This window comes from Manacus candei, unplaced genomic scaffold, assembly GCF_025592945.1.
Source record: "Manacus candei isolate 608988 ecotype Guabito, Panama unplaced genomic scaffold, ASM2559294v1 h1tg000083l, whole genome shotgun sequence".
Classification (NCBI taxonomy): domain Eukaryota; kingdom Metazoa; phylum Chordata; class Aves; order Passeriformes; family Pipridae; genus Manacus; species Manacus candei.
In genome coordinates this window covers 3,083,158-3,098,611 of record NW_026138131.1, presented here as the reverse complement: position 1 = coordinate 3,098,611, position 15,454 = coordinate 3,083,158, and the positions used below count along the sequence as shown (strand labels likewise).

Sequence of the window (15,454 nt, the reverse complement as noted above, 5' to 3'; positions counted from 1 at the left end):
GTTAGATTTAATTATACCTTTTGGGTTTTTCTCCATGTTTGAATGTATGGTTATATTAAAGTTTGCTCTAACAGAAAGGGTCTTGTATTTATTAAATGTTTAATAGTCTCTTACATAGTCTTAGAAGTCCTTGTTATTGTGATGTTCAATTGAGGTTTAGTTACAAGAATGCATATCCTGAAATTTTGCTACGAGTGGTGTGAACCATTCTCATAAGCAGGGGTTTTTTAATTGTTGTTATTATTGTTATTTGGTTGGTTATTGACTGTTGCCTGTGGTATTTATAAGGCTTTGACACTGTCTCTCACAACGTCCTCACAGGCAAACTGAGGTGTGGACTGGATGAGTGAACAGTGGTGGATTTAGAACTGGCAGAACAGCAGATGCCAGAGTTTTTTAGTCAGTGGCATGGGGTGTAGTCGGAGGCCTGTCAGTAGTGGTGTCCCCCAAGGTTCAATACTGGGCCCAGGACTGTTTAACTTACTCATCAATGACGGGTGAAGTGGGAGGTGCCTCCTCAGGAAGTTTGTTGGTGACACAAAGCTGGAGGAGTGGCCGATACCCCAGAGGGCTGCACAGCCCTTCAGAAGGACCTCGACAGGCTGGAGAGATGGGCAGAGAAGAACTCTCTGAAATTCAACAAAGGCAAGTGCAGGGCCCTGCAGCTGGAGAAAATAACCCCAGGTACCTGGACAGGCTGAGGGCTGACCTGTTAGAAAGCAGCTCTGTGAAGGACTAGAGGGTCCTGATGGACAACAAGCTGTCCAGGAGCCAGCAGTGTGTCCTGGGGACCAAGAAGGCCAATGGGATCCTGGGCCGCATTAGGAAGAGCATTGCCAGCAGGTCAGGGAGGTGATCCTGCCCCTCTGCTCAGCCCTGGTGAGGATCACCTGGAGTGTTGTGTCCAGTTCTGGGCTCCTCAGCACAAGAGAGACCTGGAGATCCTGGAACAAGTCCAGCAGAGGGTGACAAAGATGATCAAGGGACTGGAGCACCTCAGTAATGAGGAAAGGCTGAGGGAGCTGGGCCTGTTTAGCCTTGAGACGTGACTGAGAGGGGAACCCATCAATGTACACAAGTATCTGAAGGGAGGTGTCAGAGGATGGAGCAAGCTTGGCCCAGCAACAGGACAAGAGGCAACGAGCAGAAACTGATGCCCAGGAAGTTCCACCTGAATATGAGGAAGAACTTCTTTCCTGTGCAGTGACCAAGCACTGGAACAGACTGTCCAGAGAGGTTATGGAGTCTCCCTCACTGGAATGTTTCCTAATGGGAGATATTCCAGACTCATCTGGATACCATCCTGTGCCATGTGCTCTGGGATGACCCTGTTTGAGCAGGGAGGTTGGACCAGATGAAACCCACTGTGGTTCATTCCAACGTGACCCATTCTGTGAAAGATGTTTCAGTTGGCCATTTATAACCCATACCTATCATGTCACATGTTATAACCAGTTCCTGCTGTACAGCTGAGTATGAAATATGTTGGCAGCAGTTGCTCCTTGTGGGATGGAAGGAGGCAGCAGCTTGGTTACTTCTGGCCTCTGTAGCAGTCCAGGTGCCTGTACTGTAGAAGGCCCAAGATCCCACTGTATTGCATTTAATACCAGGATAAGTCTCTTAAGGTGCACTGGCTACTATACAAGTCCAATCCATGTCTTCTTTCTAGAAAAATCATTTACCAAGTAGCTTGCCTAGGACTTTGACTTTTGGTGCTTAGTTTTGATGGGAATGTTTTTTTTTTCCTTAAACATTCAAATTGAAAGGTATTTTTGACTGCATAAACTCTTTAAGACAGATGCACTGCACAATAACCATTTCCAGTTGGACACTTGTATCAGGAGAGTTGTTGTAGAGCACCATGATTCCCCTCTGCCTGCTTGTCAGCTTTCCATGCAGGGGTGACCCAGTGTGTGCACAGCACTTTTGTTGTCATGATTTAATGAGGATTTTCTCTATAATCAGTATATGTATTTAATACTGTAAGAAGTGCTTATCAAAGCGAAATCGTCTAAGCTCCTGTTTAAATCTGCTCGAGTTGAGCATTGTGCTGAATCAGTGAAGATAAAAATATTGGGCAGATTTAACATAGGTCTCTGGTGTTCACCGATAATTTATTTTCACCAGTTTTCAAAACTTCCCTTGTGGTTCAGCAAAACAAGACCTCAAATGAAAGTTCCCATGTTGTTTGCTGAATTATAAGTGTGTGCAGTGCAGCTCTGTGGTATCTTTAAGGATATAGAAATGGGGATATGTTGCACTCACAGTTTCAATTCCTTGGTTGTCGTACAATGTGCAGAGTTAAGTGTTTCACAGGGTCTGGGTAATTGTTTTACCTGGACAGGCAAAACACAAGCCAAGCAACGTCTTTTAGTATGGAAAACTTAGCTTGAGGATGGCAATACTAATAAAAATAATCTTCCAGCTTACACTTCAGGTCTTTTAATGTTACTGTCATTGTACATCTCCCAGAGGTCTTTACAACTATATTTGCTTATAAAAAAGCACTGTCTATGTATTGCTCATGAGGATTTTTACTGTTAACTTCAGAAATTGGTTTTTAACATGAAAACTGTGTTGATCATCAGAGACAAATAGGAAGCTTTCTCTGTTGTTCTGCACCATACTATAATTTATGGTTTTTCAAGTTAAATATGTTTTTGTATAACAGCTGTTTGGGTTTTCCAGTTTCTTCTTAAGCTTCTGTGAAAATGCAAAAGTAATAAAGCAAAAATAAAAATCTAAAACACTGCAGTAAAAGCAAAACTGATACTTTAAAAGGTAGCTTCTTTTGGCTGCTATCGCGGTTTAAGCTCAAACCAACCAGCACAGCTGCAAAAATCATTCCTTACTGATAAAGAACACTTCTGTACCCTCTGACAAAAATGATCCTGTCTTTTCTTCAGAGTTTTAATTTGTTGTTTACCATGTTTGTGTTTTCATCTTTACCTAGTGAGAATTTTTATGTAAGGAATAGCAAGTATATTTTTGATTTTAACACACAGTCACTTATATCTGTGGTTTGAGAGTTCTATGAAGAAGTTGGCCTTGTTTTATAATAGGTGCAGAGGTATACTACTTACTGTATGCAAACTTAAAGGAACCAAGACTTACCATTTACTCCTCATTTTGTTTCTCACTTTGCAGTACAACAGTAGAAAATTATTCATTTCTCTGCAACTGATGTTCTTATTTCTGCATTTCCCACTCTAACTGTGTAGTTAGTGTTAAGGCTTTTTCCAGCTTCATCCCTTACCCCCAGTTTTCATGGGGACAGACAAATCAATTATTTTGATAATTTGATTGATTTACTTCCCTCACAAAATGGCTTAACTCTCACAATGTCTGTTGAACAACAACTCTTCTCAGAGTTTTCCTACCAATCCACTCTACGATCAGTGAACATTGCAACAGCTTTTTAGCACTTTCTCAGCTCTCTTGGATTCCACAGAGCCCTGAGTACTTGGGATTTTGTTCAAGGGATGGAAAAAAGGCTGGCAGAAGGTTTACAGTGCTAAAGAAAATACATTTTGGATTGGTGGAACATTATCAACTTTTCTTTTTCTCTGTACACTTTGTACAACACATCTCCCTCCTCTCTGTCCTGGTTCTGTACATGCTGTCAGAAAGCATTAAACTAAAGCTTCCATATGTGAACTTCCCAGTTCTGGGAATAATGTAATTCTTCCTTGTTTATCAGTGATGTAAGCTGCACTCCTCTTTTATGGTTTCATTGACTGATATCATGAGGGAAGTAATTCAATTAAATTTTCCGATGTTGTGCTATCAAAATAATGGATAATTGTATACCCTCATGAAAAACACCATTTTGCAGGTTGAAACCATAATTACAGTTAATTTCAGTGTGAAAATGAAACTTGAAGTTGTGGTTTAACCCTGGTAGACAGGTAAGCCCCACACAGCCTCTCGCTCGCTCCCCCTCACTGGGATGAGAAAGAGAATCAGAAGGGTAAAGGTGTGAAAACTTGTTTGTGACTTTTGCCTCTTCCCCCCCTCGTTCTTGTGGCTGCTCTGCTGCAGAACAGCAGTGCTGTTCTGGTGCTCCCTCCTCTCTTCTGACACACTATGGTCAAATCTGCCATTATCTCAAACCCTTTGAGCCCCATGTTGGGTGCCAAAGAGGGTTATTATGGTTTCATCCCCGTAGGCGCCTAAACCCCATGCAGATGCTCGCTTGCTTTCTCTCCCCTGGGCTGAGAGGGGGAACTGGTAGGGTAAAAGTGAGAAAACTCATGGTTTGTGATAAAGAGAGTGTAATGAGTTTAAAGACAAAGAAAAGAGAGATATAAAAAACCAAGAAAAACAAGTGATAGAAGGAAACCCCAAATGCTCACACCCAGCTGACCGATGCCCAGCGAATTCCTGAGAAATGGCAGCCCTGGCAAACTTCCTGCTTGGCTTTTGTTACTGAGCCTGACACCAGGTGCTCTGGGATGTCCCTGTGGTCAGCAGGGCTCAGCTGTCCCAGCGGTGTCCTCTCCCAGCTCCGTGTGCACCCTCTGTGTCCTCTCTGGTGGGTGTTCTGAGAGGCAGAGAAGTCTTTGATATTGTGCAAGTGCTGCTCAGCAGTAGCTAAAACATCCCTGTGTTATTAACACTGTTTTGATCACAAACCCAGACCACAGCCAGTACCAACTACTGTGAAGAAATCTATCCCAGCCAAATCTATCTCTACCCCAGCCAAAACCAGCACAGCTGTTCACTCAAACCAGGTACACTCTAACACGTTTATGATTCAAGTTATAAACTTGTGTCTGGTAAACAGTGTAGTTTCTTTGCTTATGTTTTCCATTTATTTTAAGGAATATGTGTAACACAACATAGCTATTAATGTATATGTCAAGTCCCAAAAGGTAAATAAGTAGCTAGGCAGCATATATACCTTATATCCATTTTCTAACTAGTATTTATGCTAATGAAGAATATGGACCCATTTTTGCATACTAAAAAAAGAGGTGACATTCTGGTACAGCAAATGAAATTCAAAGATGTGTTGGAGATTTCAATAAAAAGGAAAACAAAATTTTGTGCAGATTATGAGATGTGCATTCAGTTAGGCTTTAATTACGAAAAGAAGAATAAATAGAATTATTTTCATCTTGAAATTTACCTGAAGACTCAGGAAATTGCTGTAGTTGACCCTGATAATTCTTAGGAATTATCTCCTTCTAAGAGGAGAAGTAAGACACATTATTAAAGTGACTAATTATATGGTCATTTGACATGTCAGTCAGGTGACATCTCCCAGGTTGTTTCAGTACCATTTGCTCTTCAGTAATATGGTTTTGCAAAGCCTGGCACGTTACCCTCAAGTTTGCGAAAATTGATCGCAGAAAAAAATATGTAAGGATTAAATATTTTTTAAAAACAGTAAAGATACCTGCTTTTGTTTTTTGGTCAGTAGTAATTGCTTCCTATATGATAGTGCAGTCTAGTTTCAGATCCCTTTCTGAGCCAGCTGATACATCTGGCCTTTAACATCTTGAAGCACTGATTTATGTAGTTGCGGAAATCCAAAAGGTTTTCATTTGTCTGGTTGCTTTTTGGGGTTGTTTCTTTGTTCTAACTGCTACTCTGTGGAGATCATGAAGTCATAACTGTTTCCCTCTTCTGTGCCATTCCTGCTCTTATAGTCTTTCTTATAGACCTGCTCCCTTCCCAATTTCCATTTCTGAGCTGTAGAGTTGATTTATTTAATGGAGCCTGGATTTGCAGCATTACTGTACTATTACTTGATGTTCTGAAGATATCTAAGTCTGGTTTTGCAATGGTGCTGTGTCCATGAGTTGAAGTCCTTGTAAATGAAAATTCTGGTTTAAATTGAATGGTTTGTTCAAAAGAATTTTAGAATTTATATTTTGTTCAAGTTGCACCATGTCATTTGTGTGTGTTCTGTTCTGTGTTCCCCAGCCCATACCCTCACCCCAGCCTGCTGGTCAGTGTCATCAATCAACTGCTCACAGAATAACTATAGACAAAGAATGATAATATATGAATCTTGTGAAATTATGGTTTATAAACTCTATTAGACTTACCAAAGTTGATGTAACTATGTACAACTGCAGTACTGCATAGGAGAATTGCACTGTACAAACAGAGAACCACGAGAAGCATACATATCATAGGATGACAAGATGATAGATAAAAGATCATGAAATGCAATTATTGTGAGAATCAGCCAGAAATTATTGTACAAATGCCTTCATTGTATGCTGAAGTGCTTAAGAAAAAACGCAGTTACCATTGCACCTTTACGAAATTACATGTTTATAGGAATCTTTCTCTTGGAGATTAAGAAATCCCCACAATTTTTTATTTTAAAAAAAAGAAAACGAAATAGATTGGCTAGTCATTGTAATTGGTTTAACATGTTTATACTCATTTTCACCAAATCTAAGTTATGTAAAATCACATCAAAATTAAATCGAGTTTATATCTAGCAGAGATGAAGTCTTATATTTAGTTTGTTCAGTAAGAGTATTATGAATAACTTCTGTAAAACCAGAATATTATAATGAATTAGTAAAAATCCACGTTTGGGCACAGATTTGACATTAAATTCATGTGATCCATTAGAGAAGTTACTGGTAGTCATGTTAAAACCAACTTCTTTACACCTGCTTACTTGAACTATATTGTTTGTATGTGTCAAGACAATAAATCCTTCTTTTATGGACCTTAGCATGTAGCCTGTACTTCGTTCACCTCTCTGTCCTGTTACACCAGACGTTTAAATTGTTCATGGCATAACTGCTGCTTTAGTCATCTTTGGGCCAGACAACCCCCACCTTCAGCTCCCTGTTTTTTAAAAACTGTTGCACTTTGGGATTTGTTTGTGCCTAAATACATAAGCCTGTTTAGTTTTAATCTGAGAGTCCAGCTGTATCTGTGGGGCATTGCTGTTACATTGCTGTTCACACAGCATCAGCAGTTACCAAGATTATTTTAATCACAAGCTTGCAGCTGAAATGTGTGGCTTTAGAAATCTGCAAGTAGAACAGTGACTGAGCCAGGCTGCCCTCTGTGCTCAGTTCTCTGAGTTTATGTGCCTTGCTGAACTACTTTGTGTAGCTGCAGCCACCAAATTTGTAAGAGTTTGAAATAAATCTTAGGTAATTGAAAATACCTCTGTATCATCTCTCCTTCATTAATTGCTCATTTTCTGAAAGCATTGCTTGCTTTTCCTTACATGTTCGACCTTGACATTCATTAAACTGTTGAAAATACAATAAGGGTTTTAGGAGGCTTGAATATTTTAATTTTGCTGTTTAATAAAACTAAGTGTATCTTCTGTAATTATAACTGAATTAATGGCTGTTGTATTCTTCATTTTCAAGCCACGTATGCTGCTAAATTCTAAAATATTTTCTTCAATAAAATACATTTATAGATGTAGTCAAAATACTGATCTCTTTGAAACCTATTAAAACAGGGAGTTATATAAAATCTGTAATGGTTTATATAGATCTTTCAAATAGGGCACAATTTACTTTTTGCAAAATTCATCTATTATTTACATACACAAATTACTAATATTAATGTATATATACAAGATTCCTTATACAGGTTCAAGCCCCTTCGTGGAAATCTCCTTAAAGAGTTAGTGTTCTAGTTTAGTCCAACAGAGGATGTCCGAGAACTTCCTAATTTGTTTTCATGGATAAACAAGAGCAAAATACTTGTGAAAAGTAACTTCTCGTTTTCACAACCAGAAGCAAGACTTCTCATTTTGTGACCAGGAAGAAAGAGGCAGGATTAGTAGCTGTACAGTTTAGCATTTCATGATCTGCAATCGATGCCCTGGAGCAATAGAGGGAAATCCATTCATCTAAACAGTCAAACCACAAACTTCTTCCTTGAATAACTTGAGTGGGGAGTGATAGTAGATAATCTCTCCTGTGTGTATTGTCCAAGTTTTATGTCCGAAGTGCTTTCCGTATTTAGGCTGGACTCTCCATGAATTTTTCTGCAAATAAGTTGGAATACAGCCTTACGGACGCTTCTGGACATGAGGAAATACATAACTGGGTCTAGGCAGCTGTTAAATGATGAAAATATGAGCATCACCTCATTGCATTTGTGAATGATCTCCTTCCAATAACAGGAGGGGTTTTGTAACTGTGATGTAATGTAGACAAACCGGAACATGTGATAAGGAACAAAACAGACAGTGAAAATGATGAGTACAATGAAGGAATTTCTTGCTGTCTTGGTGTATTTTCCTGCATTGGGAAAATTTGATCTTCTCCTCGAAATTTTCAGAAGGTTCTTGGCGATTTTAACGTACGAAAGGATCAAGAGGAAAAAAACTATCCAAAAAATTAGTACCGTGATATAATTTAAAATCGCTTCTGTCTTTGCTTTCTGTTTACTTCGGTAATGAAAGCACAGAGTAGAATTGCTGTCCTCACTCTTAAAGAAAGATGGTGCAACTACTACTGTAAATCCTGTTAGTGCAATTGCCCACACGATGCAACAAATCTGAATGCTTCGTGTCGGAGTTAACATTTTAGGACGCTTCACAGACTTAGTTATTTTTATATAACGATCTAGACTGATTAGTCCCAACAGTACTATGCTAATATACATGTTCATGTAAAACAGAGTTCCTACAATCTTGCATAAAATCCGTCCAAACATCCAAATGTTTTTGTTGGCGTGATGGAGTATTCGGAGGGGAAGACAGAAGATCAGCAGAAGGTCTGCAACGGCCACGTTTAGCAAGTAAACTTGGATAGAATTCCTTTTCTGATGAATGCACAGGAAGGCAAACAGGGCTGTAATATTTCCAGCCAATCCAACAACAAAAATAATAGAATAAAAAACTATCAAAGTGAGTGACAGCGAGTTGTCGTCTAAGGCACAACTGTCATTGTTTTGAATTTCTGAGGCATTTATGGCCATGCTGGTTTGGTTACTCCAGAAGTTTTTGTGTGTCAGTGAATCAGCTGAAGCTGCAGCCATCATTTTTGAGGGTTTTTTAGCTGTTCTGTAAAGAAACAAAGAGAAATTTTAAGAATTAGATCTCCATAGGATCATCTTCTTGTGTCTGTTTGCTTCATTGCATACAGTCTAACATAATATAAACATAAAAGGCAGTAACTAAAGGAAGTAAATATGCCAAAGTGTTGCTGTAGCTGAGTAGAAGGACTTGCAGCCAGATATCATGATACAATGTAAGTCTAGAATAATATGTAGGCAAGAACAGAGGGTATAGAGTACTCAAATAGATAACTGGTAGTATAATTGCATCTGTATTACTGTCTTGTGCTGTTTTAAAAATCAGCTATTAAGTTTTGCTGCACAGTCAAGAAATCTTTTTTTTTTTATTTATTTTGATTTATCTGCAAGTACAAATAATTTTTTTAAGTTTAGTTTTTAGGATTAGTCTTTCTAAGAAAACTTTTTAAGATGCAAGGACAGGTAAGTGTAGCTAAGTGAAGTATTCTCGGTGTTGATATAAAGTACATAGAAATATATTAAAACAAGTCTAAACTCACTGGTGTTAGTTTTAAATAAGCACCCAGGATCTCTCACATGCAAGTCAGTAGTTTTCAATTAGAAAAGCAGTTGTGAATTAATATTTCTTTGGCTATGTAATCTGTTATAACACCATGAGCCAGTACTATTACAGTAGCTTGTCTTTAATAATCTATATCTTCATATAAATTTAAGTGTTTTTTTCCTTTTCTTGACTGTTCACACATCAGTATTACACAAATAAACTGGTATTAACTGGGAATTACATTAATGCAGTAACAGATTGTTTTCAAGTCTTCCTTGTTTTCATTGTTTTCCTTATTTTCATTTCAAAGGTTTTAATTTCACTGAGCTTATTGCTGACCAGGAAGGTACTATCTGGAAGATAAAAGTCAGTTTTGACCAAGGAAGGAAAACCAAAAAAGTGTGTGGTTAGAACAGAGTGCACTAAACCATTTAGAGAGATGGTTAAGACTGATTTGTAATGATAAATTTTTTTCTTCAACTTGTTTATCATAGCAACAAAAGACTCCATAAAAAAGTTTCTTTAGAATTTTATTTTTTTACAGAGGAAAGGTTCTTTCCCCCTAATCTCACAAAAATGTCAGAAGTGGTTTTGGTTCTCTGAACTTTGTTGTCTGGCAATTGTTACAAAAAAAAACCAACAAACAAACCAACAAGAAAACTCTGCTATATGCATAACCTTAAAGTAGGTTTTAGGCAAAGTCTGTGTCTAGGCTATGCAATTTGCATGCTAGGTCTTAAAAATGCAAATTTACATTTAAGTGTGTGATACAGCTACAGCAGTGAAAATGGCAACACTTCAGGTAAAATTCTTAGGAGGACCTAATGTACATACAGGATCTGAACTACTGAGAGGACAGTCTGAAGTATTTTAACATCCCGTGTTATCTGACCATACAATTGCATTAAACTTGTAGAGTATGTTAGCAGTTTCAAAAATAGCTGTTTTCATATTTGCCGTTTGATATTATCAGGGCAAGAAGCAATTTTAAAAGGCCAGTTTTAAAACATGGTGCTTTCAAATACATCTTGAAGCCTCTCTACTGCTATGATTTCTTGTTTGTTGCTTTCCTATAGAAATGCCTGACATCATGATTTGCATAAGCAGTGACAAGTTTAGATCAAATAGAAAGAGAGAAGCATCGGTTACACTGCAGATGCTTTGGAAACATAACTTTTCACTGTCATAAGTTGTGTCACTCATAAGCAAGCAGCATGTTAAAATGAAGCTATATTTAAGAAATGGTCAGTGGCACCTTTGCAGTTAAGAGAAACTTCAATAGAAATTTGTTTTACTCCGGCTTAAGTATAAAAGAAGGCACTTACCATTTATGTGTTAAGAACTTCTGCTGATTTTCAGAACTGTTGGTGAAGACAGGGAGGAGTAACATGCAGGTCCTCTTATTAGAAAGCTTCTCTATGAAAGTGATGAACATCAGCTGACACGGTACAACTGGCAACAAGGGGAAGTTTAACTAGTGTTGCAACTGTTTTGTTTTTTTTTAAAAAGACATTTTTAACAAGCAAAACTCGGTTTATCTGGGCTTTGCCGGGAGAGGTTCTATAATAAAATCTTCTCAGAGTTTCACTCTGAATTGGAGATCTTAATTTTTTTCTCAGGAGCTTTGTTTCTGGTGAGCACTGTCGGTGGCTTTTTGGATGATAATGATGTTGGTACAGCCTGCTGTCTCAGCACTGTCGTGGAAGTAGTGTCACTTTTCCAACTGTAGGATAAAGATAGATCAACACTACAGTTGGTGTAGTTCTCCCATCTACCTTGCTCCTTGCCTGCAGCTGGAAATTTGAGGTTGATCTTTTTCACTGAAAATGATAGCAATGAGAGAATATTAAAGTGCCCAAAATGTGCAGCTTAACCATTTCAGTAAGGCAGAAGTGAAATACAATGTGCAGCAATAATACCACCTGGTAATACTGTTTTGAATAGGGTGTAAGGAATTGAAAATTACATTTATAAACTGGACATTTGAAAGTGGATTCTAGAAGACCTGACATAGGGAGGCCTAAATTTAATGAAGATCTCAAGAGCATTGTCTTGAAGGTGTTCACTCTCATACAATTGAAACTGTTTTAAAAGAAGACGTGGGTGGTTACAGATGATGACTTTACAGGTAGTCAGATTGAAATTCTCATACCTCCTGTGCACTGACTTCCTAGTTTTGTAATTTAAGCACTAACATATTCTCAGGAAGTAGTATACGAAGTTGACATTCTTCCTTTTAAATAATATGGTATTTAAAAGGGAGGCTTTAAGTAAATGCAGGAAGTTGTTCTGTATTAAATGCAATGGTTTTGGTATGTGTGTTAAATACTAAATTGTGTTCTAATAGATTTTGTATGATGTTACTTCCTCCTACACCAGCCAGTATCTATCCAGACTGTTGTAAAATATTATTTCATTTTCGTATGTTACACCTCACTCTTATTTGTGGAAAATCGAGGATATGAATGACTGTGCCTGAAATGCAGTTTAGAAACCAAAACAATATCCTTCATTACAATATTTATTAGAAACATCACAGGGAAGTTCCTTTTCTTTCCTGCATTTGAGAAATGATCACTGAATTCTGTGATTAAGGCTCAAAGTAGTGGTTTCTGTTCTCTGTGAAGGATAAAATCCCACAAAGTCTGTCATAGTCAGGATATTTCTGCTGGAGAATTGAAACAGTGTAAGGCTTAAGGGGGAAGGTAAAAAGAAAAAGTAATACCAGGTAAGAAATTATAGGCATGAATTTTTATCTCCACTTCAGTATGATTTCACTTTGTGTTCCTTGCAAGTTCTGTAAGTCCTGAAAGGATTTTGCTGTGCCTGGGACAATAGAAAGGAAAACAATGCAGAAAGAGGAGTCTATGGCAGAGAGGGAAAAACAAGTCTGAAATTAAGACATGATTTAAAAAAACCCAACCATCCAAACAAACCACACAAACTTTTAGCTTCTGTTTGCAAATTTATGAAAATAAGTTCTAAAATACAAATTTTATTTCTCAAACAATATAATAATTTGTCTGGATTTTTTTTCTTTTCAGCCGCACTGTGTACTCCTTGCCTCAAAAGAGAATTCAGCCCCAGTAAAGCTTGGTGGCTTCGGGGTAGCAATTCAATTAGGAGAGTCTGGGCTAGTTGCTGGAGGTAAGAAATTTTCCTTCGAAGTTATTTAGTATGATGCATGTTGTACTGCAGAGTTCTGTTCTTGTGACACAACCTGGCCTGCAAAACAAGAGCTCAAAAATAATCTTTCACTAAAAACTTTGTTAGCATTATAAATGCACGCAGTTTAGCTAAACTGCTAGTAGAATGTATGATTGTTGTGCATTTAGGTACTGAGTCTTAAATCCCTCTGAATGTTACTCAACATGAGCTTACGCTGGTTTGATCGTAATAAAACTGAAAAAAACCAAAGAATTTTCCACTTTAATACAATCTTTGGCTTAATTCTTCCGTGCCTGATAAAGTAAAGCAAATAAAAATGCTGTCAGGGTTGAAATGTCTGTCAAAGCAGTTGAGTAAGGACGTAGTGCAGCATCATCAGCACTCCCCTATGTTTCATAGGCAATCCCTGGCACAATGCTGAACTGTTTAATAGCAAAACCTTACTAGTTTTCACATGTGACTCTTTTCTGTGTTTTAATATTTCATTGTAATTATTGCATAAGACATCAATATCTTGATACGTATGTATATTTTTTGACTAAGTGTGTTTTGTTTTCTGTGGATTTTATTTCCTCTAGCTGCCTTCCATATTGTTCCAGACAATAGGGTTATGCTTTAATCAGCCTGCACAGATGAAGACCCAATCAATTTTCTGATGCTTTCGTTGCCAGAGTAGGAGACCAAAACAAAAAAATTTTGTTAGTTTTAATATTTTTTCTTTAAAATTAATAACTTCCTATCAGTACTATGCTTCTTCAAAAACTCAGATTTCCTAATCCAATTACTTAAAGTTCTGTGTCAATTTGGCTTTTATATGCTTTTTAAATAAAGAAGTAAATCCAGTATAAACATACCAACAGCTTCGATTCCCTTCCAGATGTCTCTGATACCCTGGAAATATCCAAGTGTCTAATTACTTAGAGACATCCTTTCAAATAAAATACCCATTCAGTTAAGCTACTGTTGTTTCTTTAATAAAAAGGTCACTCCTTTCTTTTCTTCTCTTGTGTTACTCAGATTATCTGTACCTCAGCCACTGCTTTTTTAAGTGATAGTTTCTATGCTTTTGTTTAAGATTCTCTCATTTTTCTTCTTTATGTTCTCACTGAGCAACTGTATCCATTTCTTCTGTTTCAGCTACTCTTCTGGAGGTAATGAGATACAGTGTACTTTCCTTCACACTAATAGTTGTCTTGCAAGAAACGTCAAGTTCAACTTTGTAAAAAGATTACAGCATTTTTCCCCAAATTTGTCGTGGCCCTCCTTTCCTGTTACCATTCTGCAGACCTCCATTCTGCAGGTCCCACTCAGTGTTCCTGTGCCCAACCTCCATGCAGTTACCACTGTCGGTGGTTCTGTTTGCAGCACTTACAGAAGCTTCTCAGGCCTCTTCACTATAATATTTCTCTGTATCTTTTGCCTCTTCCATCTCAACTTATGCCATATTGGTCTGCCTTTATACACTTTTTCCCCCCTCTCTCAACTGTCATTTCTAGTTTGCAGTCTTTCATTAGCACCTGTTACTTTCAGCTTCAAATTTCACTCGTTTTCAGGGATATACAGAGTAATTCCACTTCATTTATATATCATGGAAGGTCTCAGTTCTTTTACTTATTTCAAGTTTTCTCCATAACAGACTCCTTCTCTCTTTCTTCTCATCTTCCATTCCAGTCTTTATACACATCTGTTAACCTGGCAATTCTTTTCCCTGCCAGAATCTTACCTGAAGGCACATTACTAGACAGTCCCCTACGTAGCACTGGCAAGATTTTATTTCTTCAACTTTACAATATCACCCGTGTTTGTTATAGGAAAGTTAACAATAGTGACTGACTGAACTGGGCTATACATTTCTTACAAAACAACGTTGGTCTACACATTTGTCTAAGAATGTCATCGATACGCCCTATGGATAAGTTTTGTCATAATAGTAACTAACACTTCTTTTTTCTCAATTGTCTCATAAGTGAAATAGGAACTCTCCATATAGAGAAGTTTGGGTAGTATCATAACCAACCTACCCACTTTCACATTGCTTTTCTAATTTTTAGTGTAAAACACTGATTCAGCTTAACATACTCAGTTATTCCCTTTTGGCATGGCAGTTCCCGTATTTGGCGGTCCACACATCAGAAAAGAAATTCTCTATTAAATAAAAGTGGTTATTGCACTAAGGTTCTTTTACTGACCTGAAACCCCCTGTGCTTCATTTGTGCTGTTTTACTTACCTTTGTACATTGACACACCTGTGCCTGGAAAGGCCAGATTCTGTGTAGCCCCAGGAGAACAAATTGAAGGGAATTTTCTCCCTCAGCGTCTTCGAAGCCATCCTTCAAGCACACAGCTTTTGCTTTGTTTGGGACTGCAAAATTTTTTTAACTTAACAAAAGACATCTTTTTTCCAGTGTGCTTAGATTGATGGGTGTGAGGGGAAGAGTTTCTGTAGTAAAGTTAAACTAAGCCCTGGATATTAAAGGTAGATGAATCCCAATCTTTTGATGTAAGTCCAAAGATAGACTTGTGTTGTTGAGAAGGATTGTAACTATAATGTTCTTTCAAGCAGATAGATAGTTATTTAACAGAAGTGTAAGGGAGCTCATGACAACAAGCTATGACATCACACTAAGATGTCATTAATGGAAATGTCTGTGGAATAGATTTTAGGATCATGACTGTATTTTATCAGCTAACAACCCCAGTTGAGTTCATTTTTATCAAAGTTTAATTATTATTAAGTAAGTACCAAAAAAAAGGGCCTAA

At 37.7% G+C, this 15,454-nt stretch overlaps 2 protein-coding genes across 11 annotated transcripts in view; one reads left to right on the top strand and one right to left on the bottom strand.

Annotated features, from left to right (window-relative positions):
• CASK (calcium/calmodulin dependent serine protein kinase) overlaps positions 1 to 15,454 on the top strand; it is a 201,223-nt gene that overhangs the window by 101,404 nt on the left and 84,365 nt on the right. For all 10 annotated transcript variants that reach the window (XM_051811680.1, XM_051811678.1, XM_051811673.1 and 7 more), the window contains exon 6: positions 12,571 to 12,673. In XM_051811680.1, coding sequence (XP_051667640.1) covers positions 12,571 to 12,673 — 103 coding nt within the window. The remainder of the gene's footprint in view (positions 1 to 12,570; positions 12,674 to 15,454) is intronic.
• GPR34 (G protein-coupled receptor 34) lies at positions 4,642 to 11,950 on the bottom strand. The gene is made up of 2 exons (XM_051811691.1): positions 10,852 to 11,950; positions 4,642 to 9,010 (listed from the first exon to the last, which is right to left on the bottom strand). The coding sequence occupies exon 2, from the start codon at positions 8,986 to 8,988 to the stop codon at positions 7,858 to 7,860; it is 1,131 nt and encodes a 376-aa protein (XP_051667651.1). The 5' UTR covers positions 8,989 to 9,010; positions 10,852 to 11,950; the 3' UTR covers positions 4,642 to 7,857.

What these genes read in the sequence shown, in the direction of transcription:
- GPR34 (XM_051811691.1), bottom strand. Translation starts at nt 8,988, where the DNA reads ATGATGGCTGCAGCTTCAGCTGATTCACTGACACACAAAAACTTCTGG.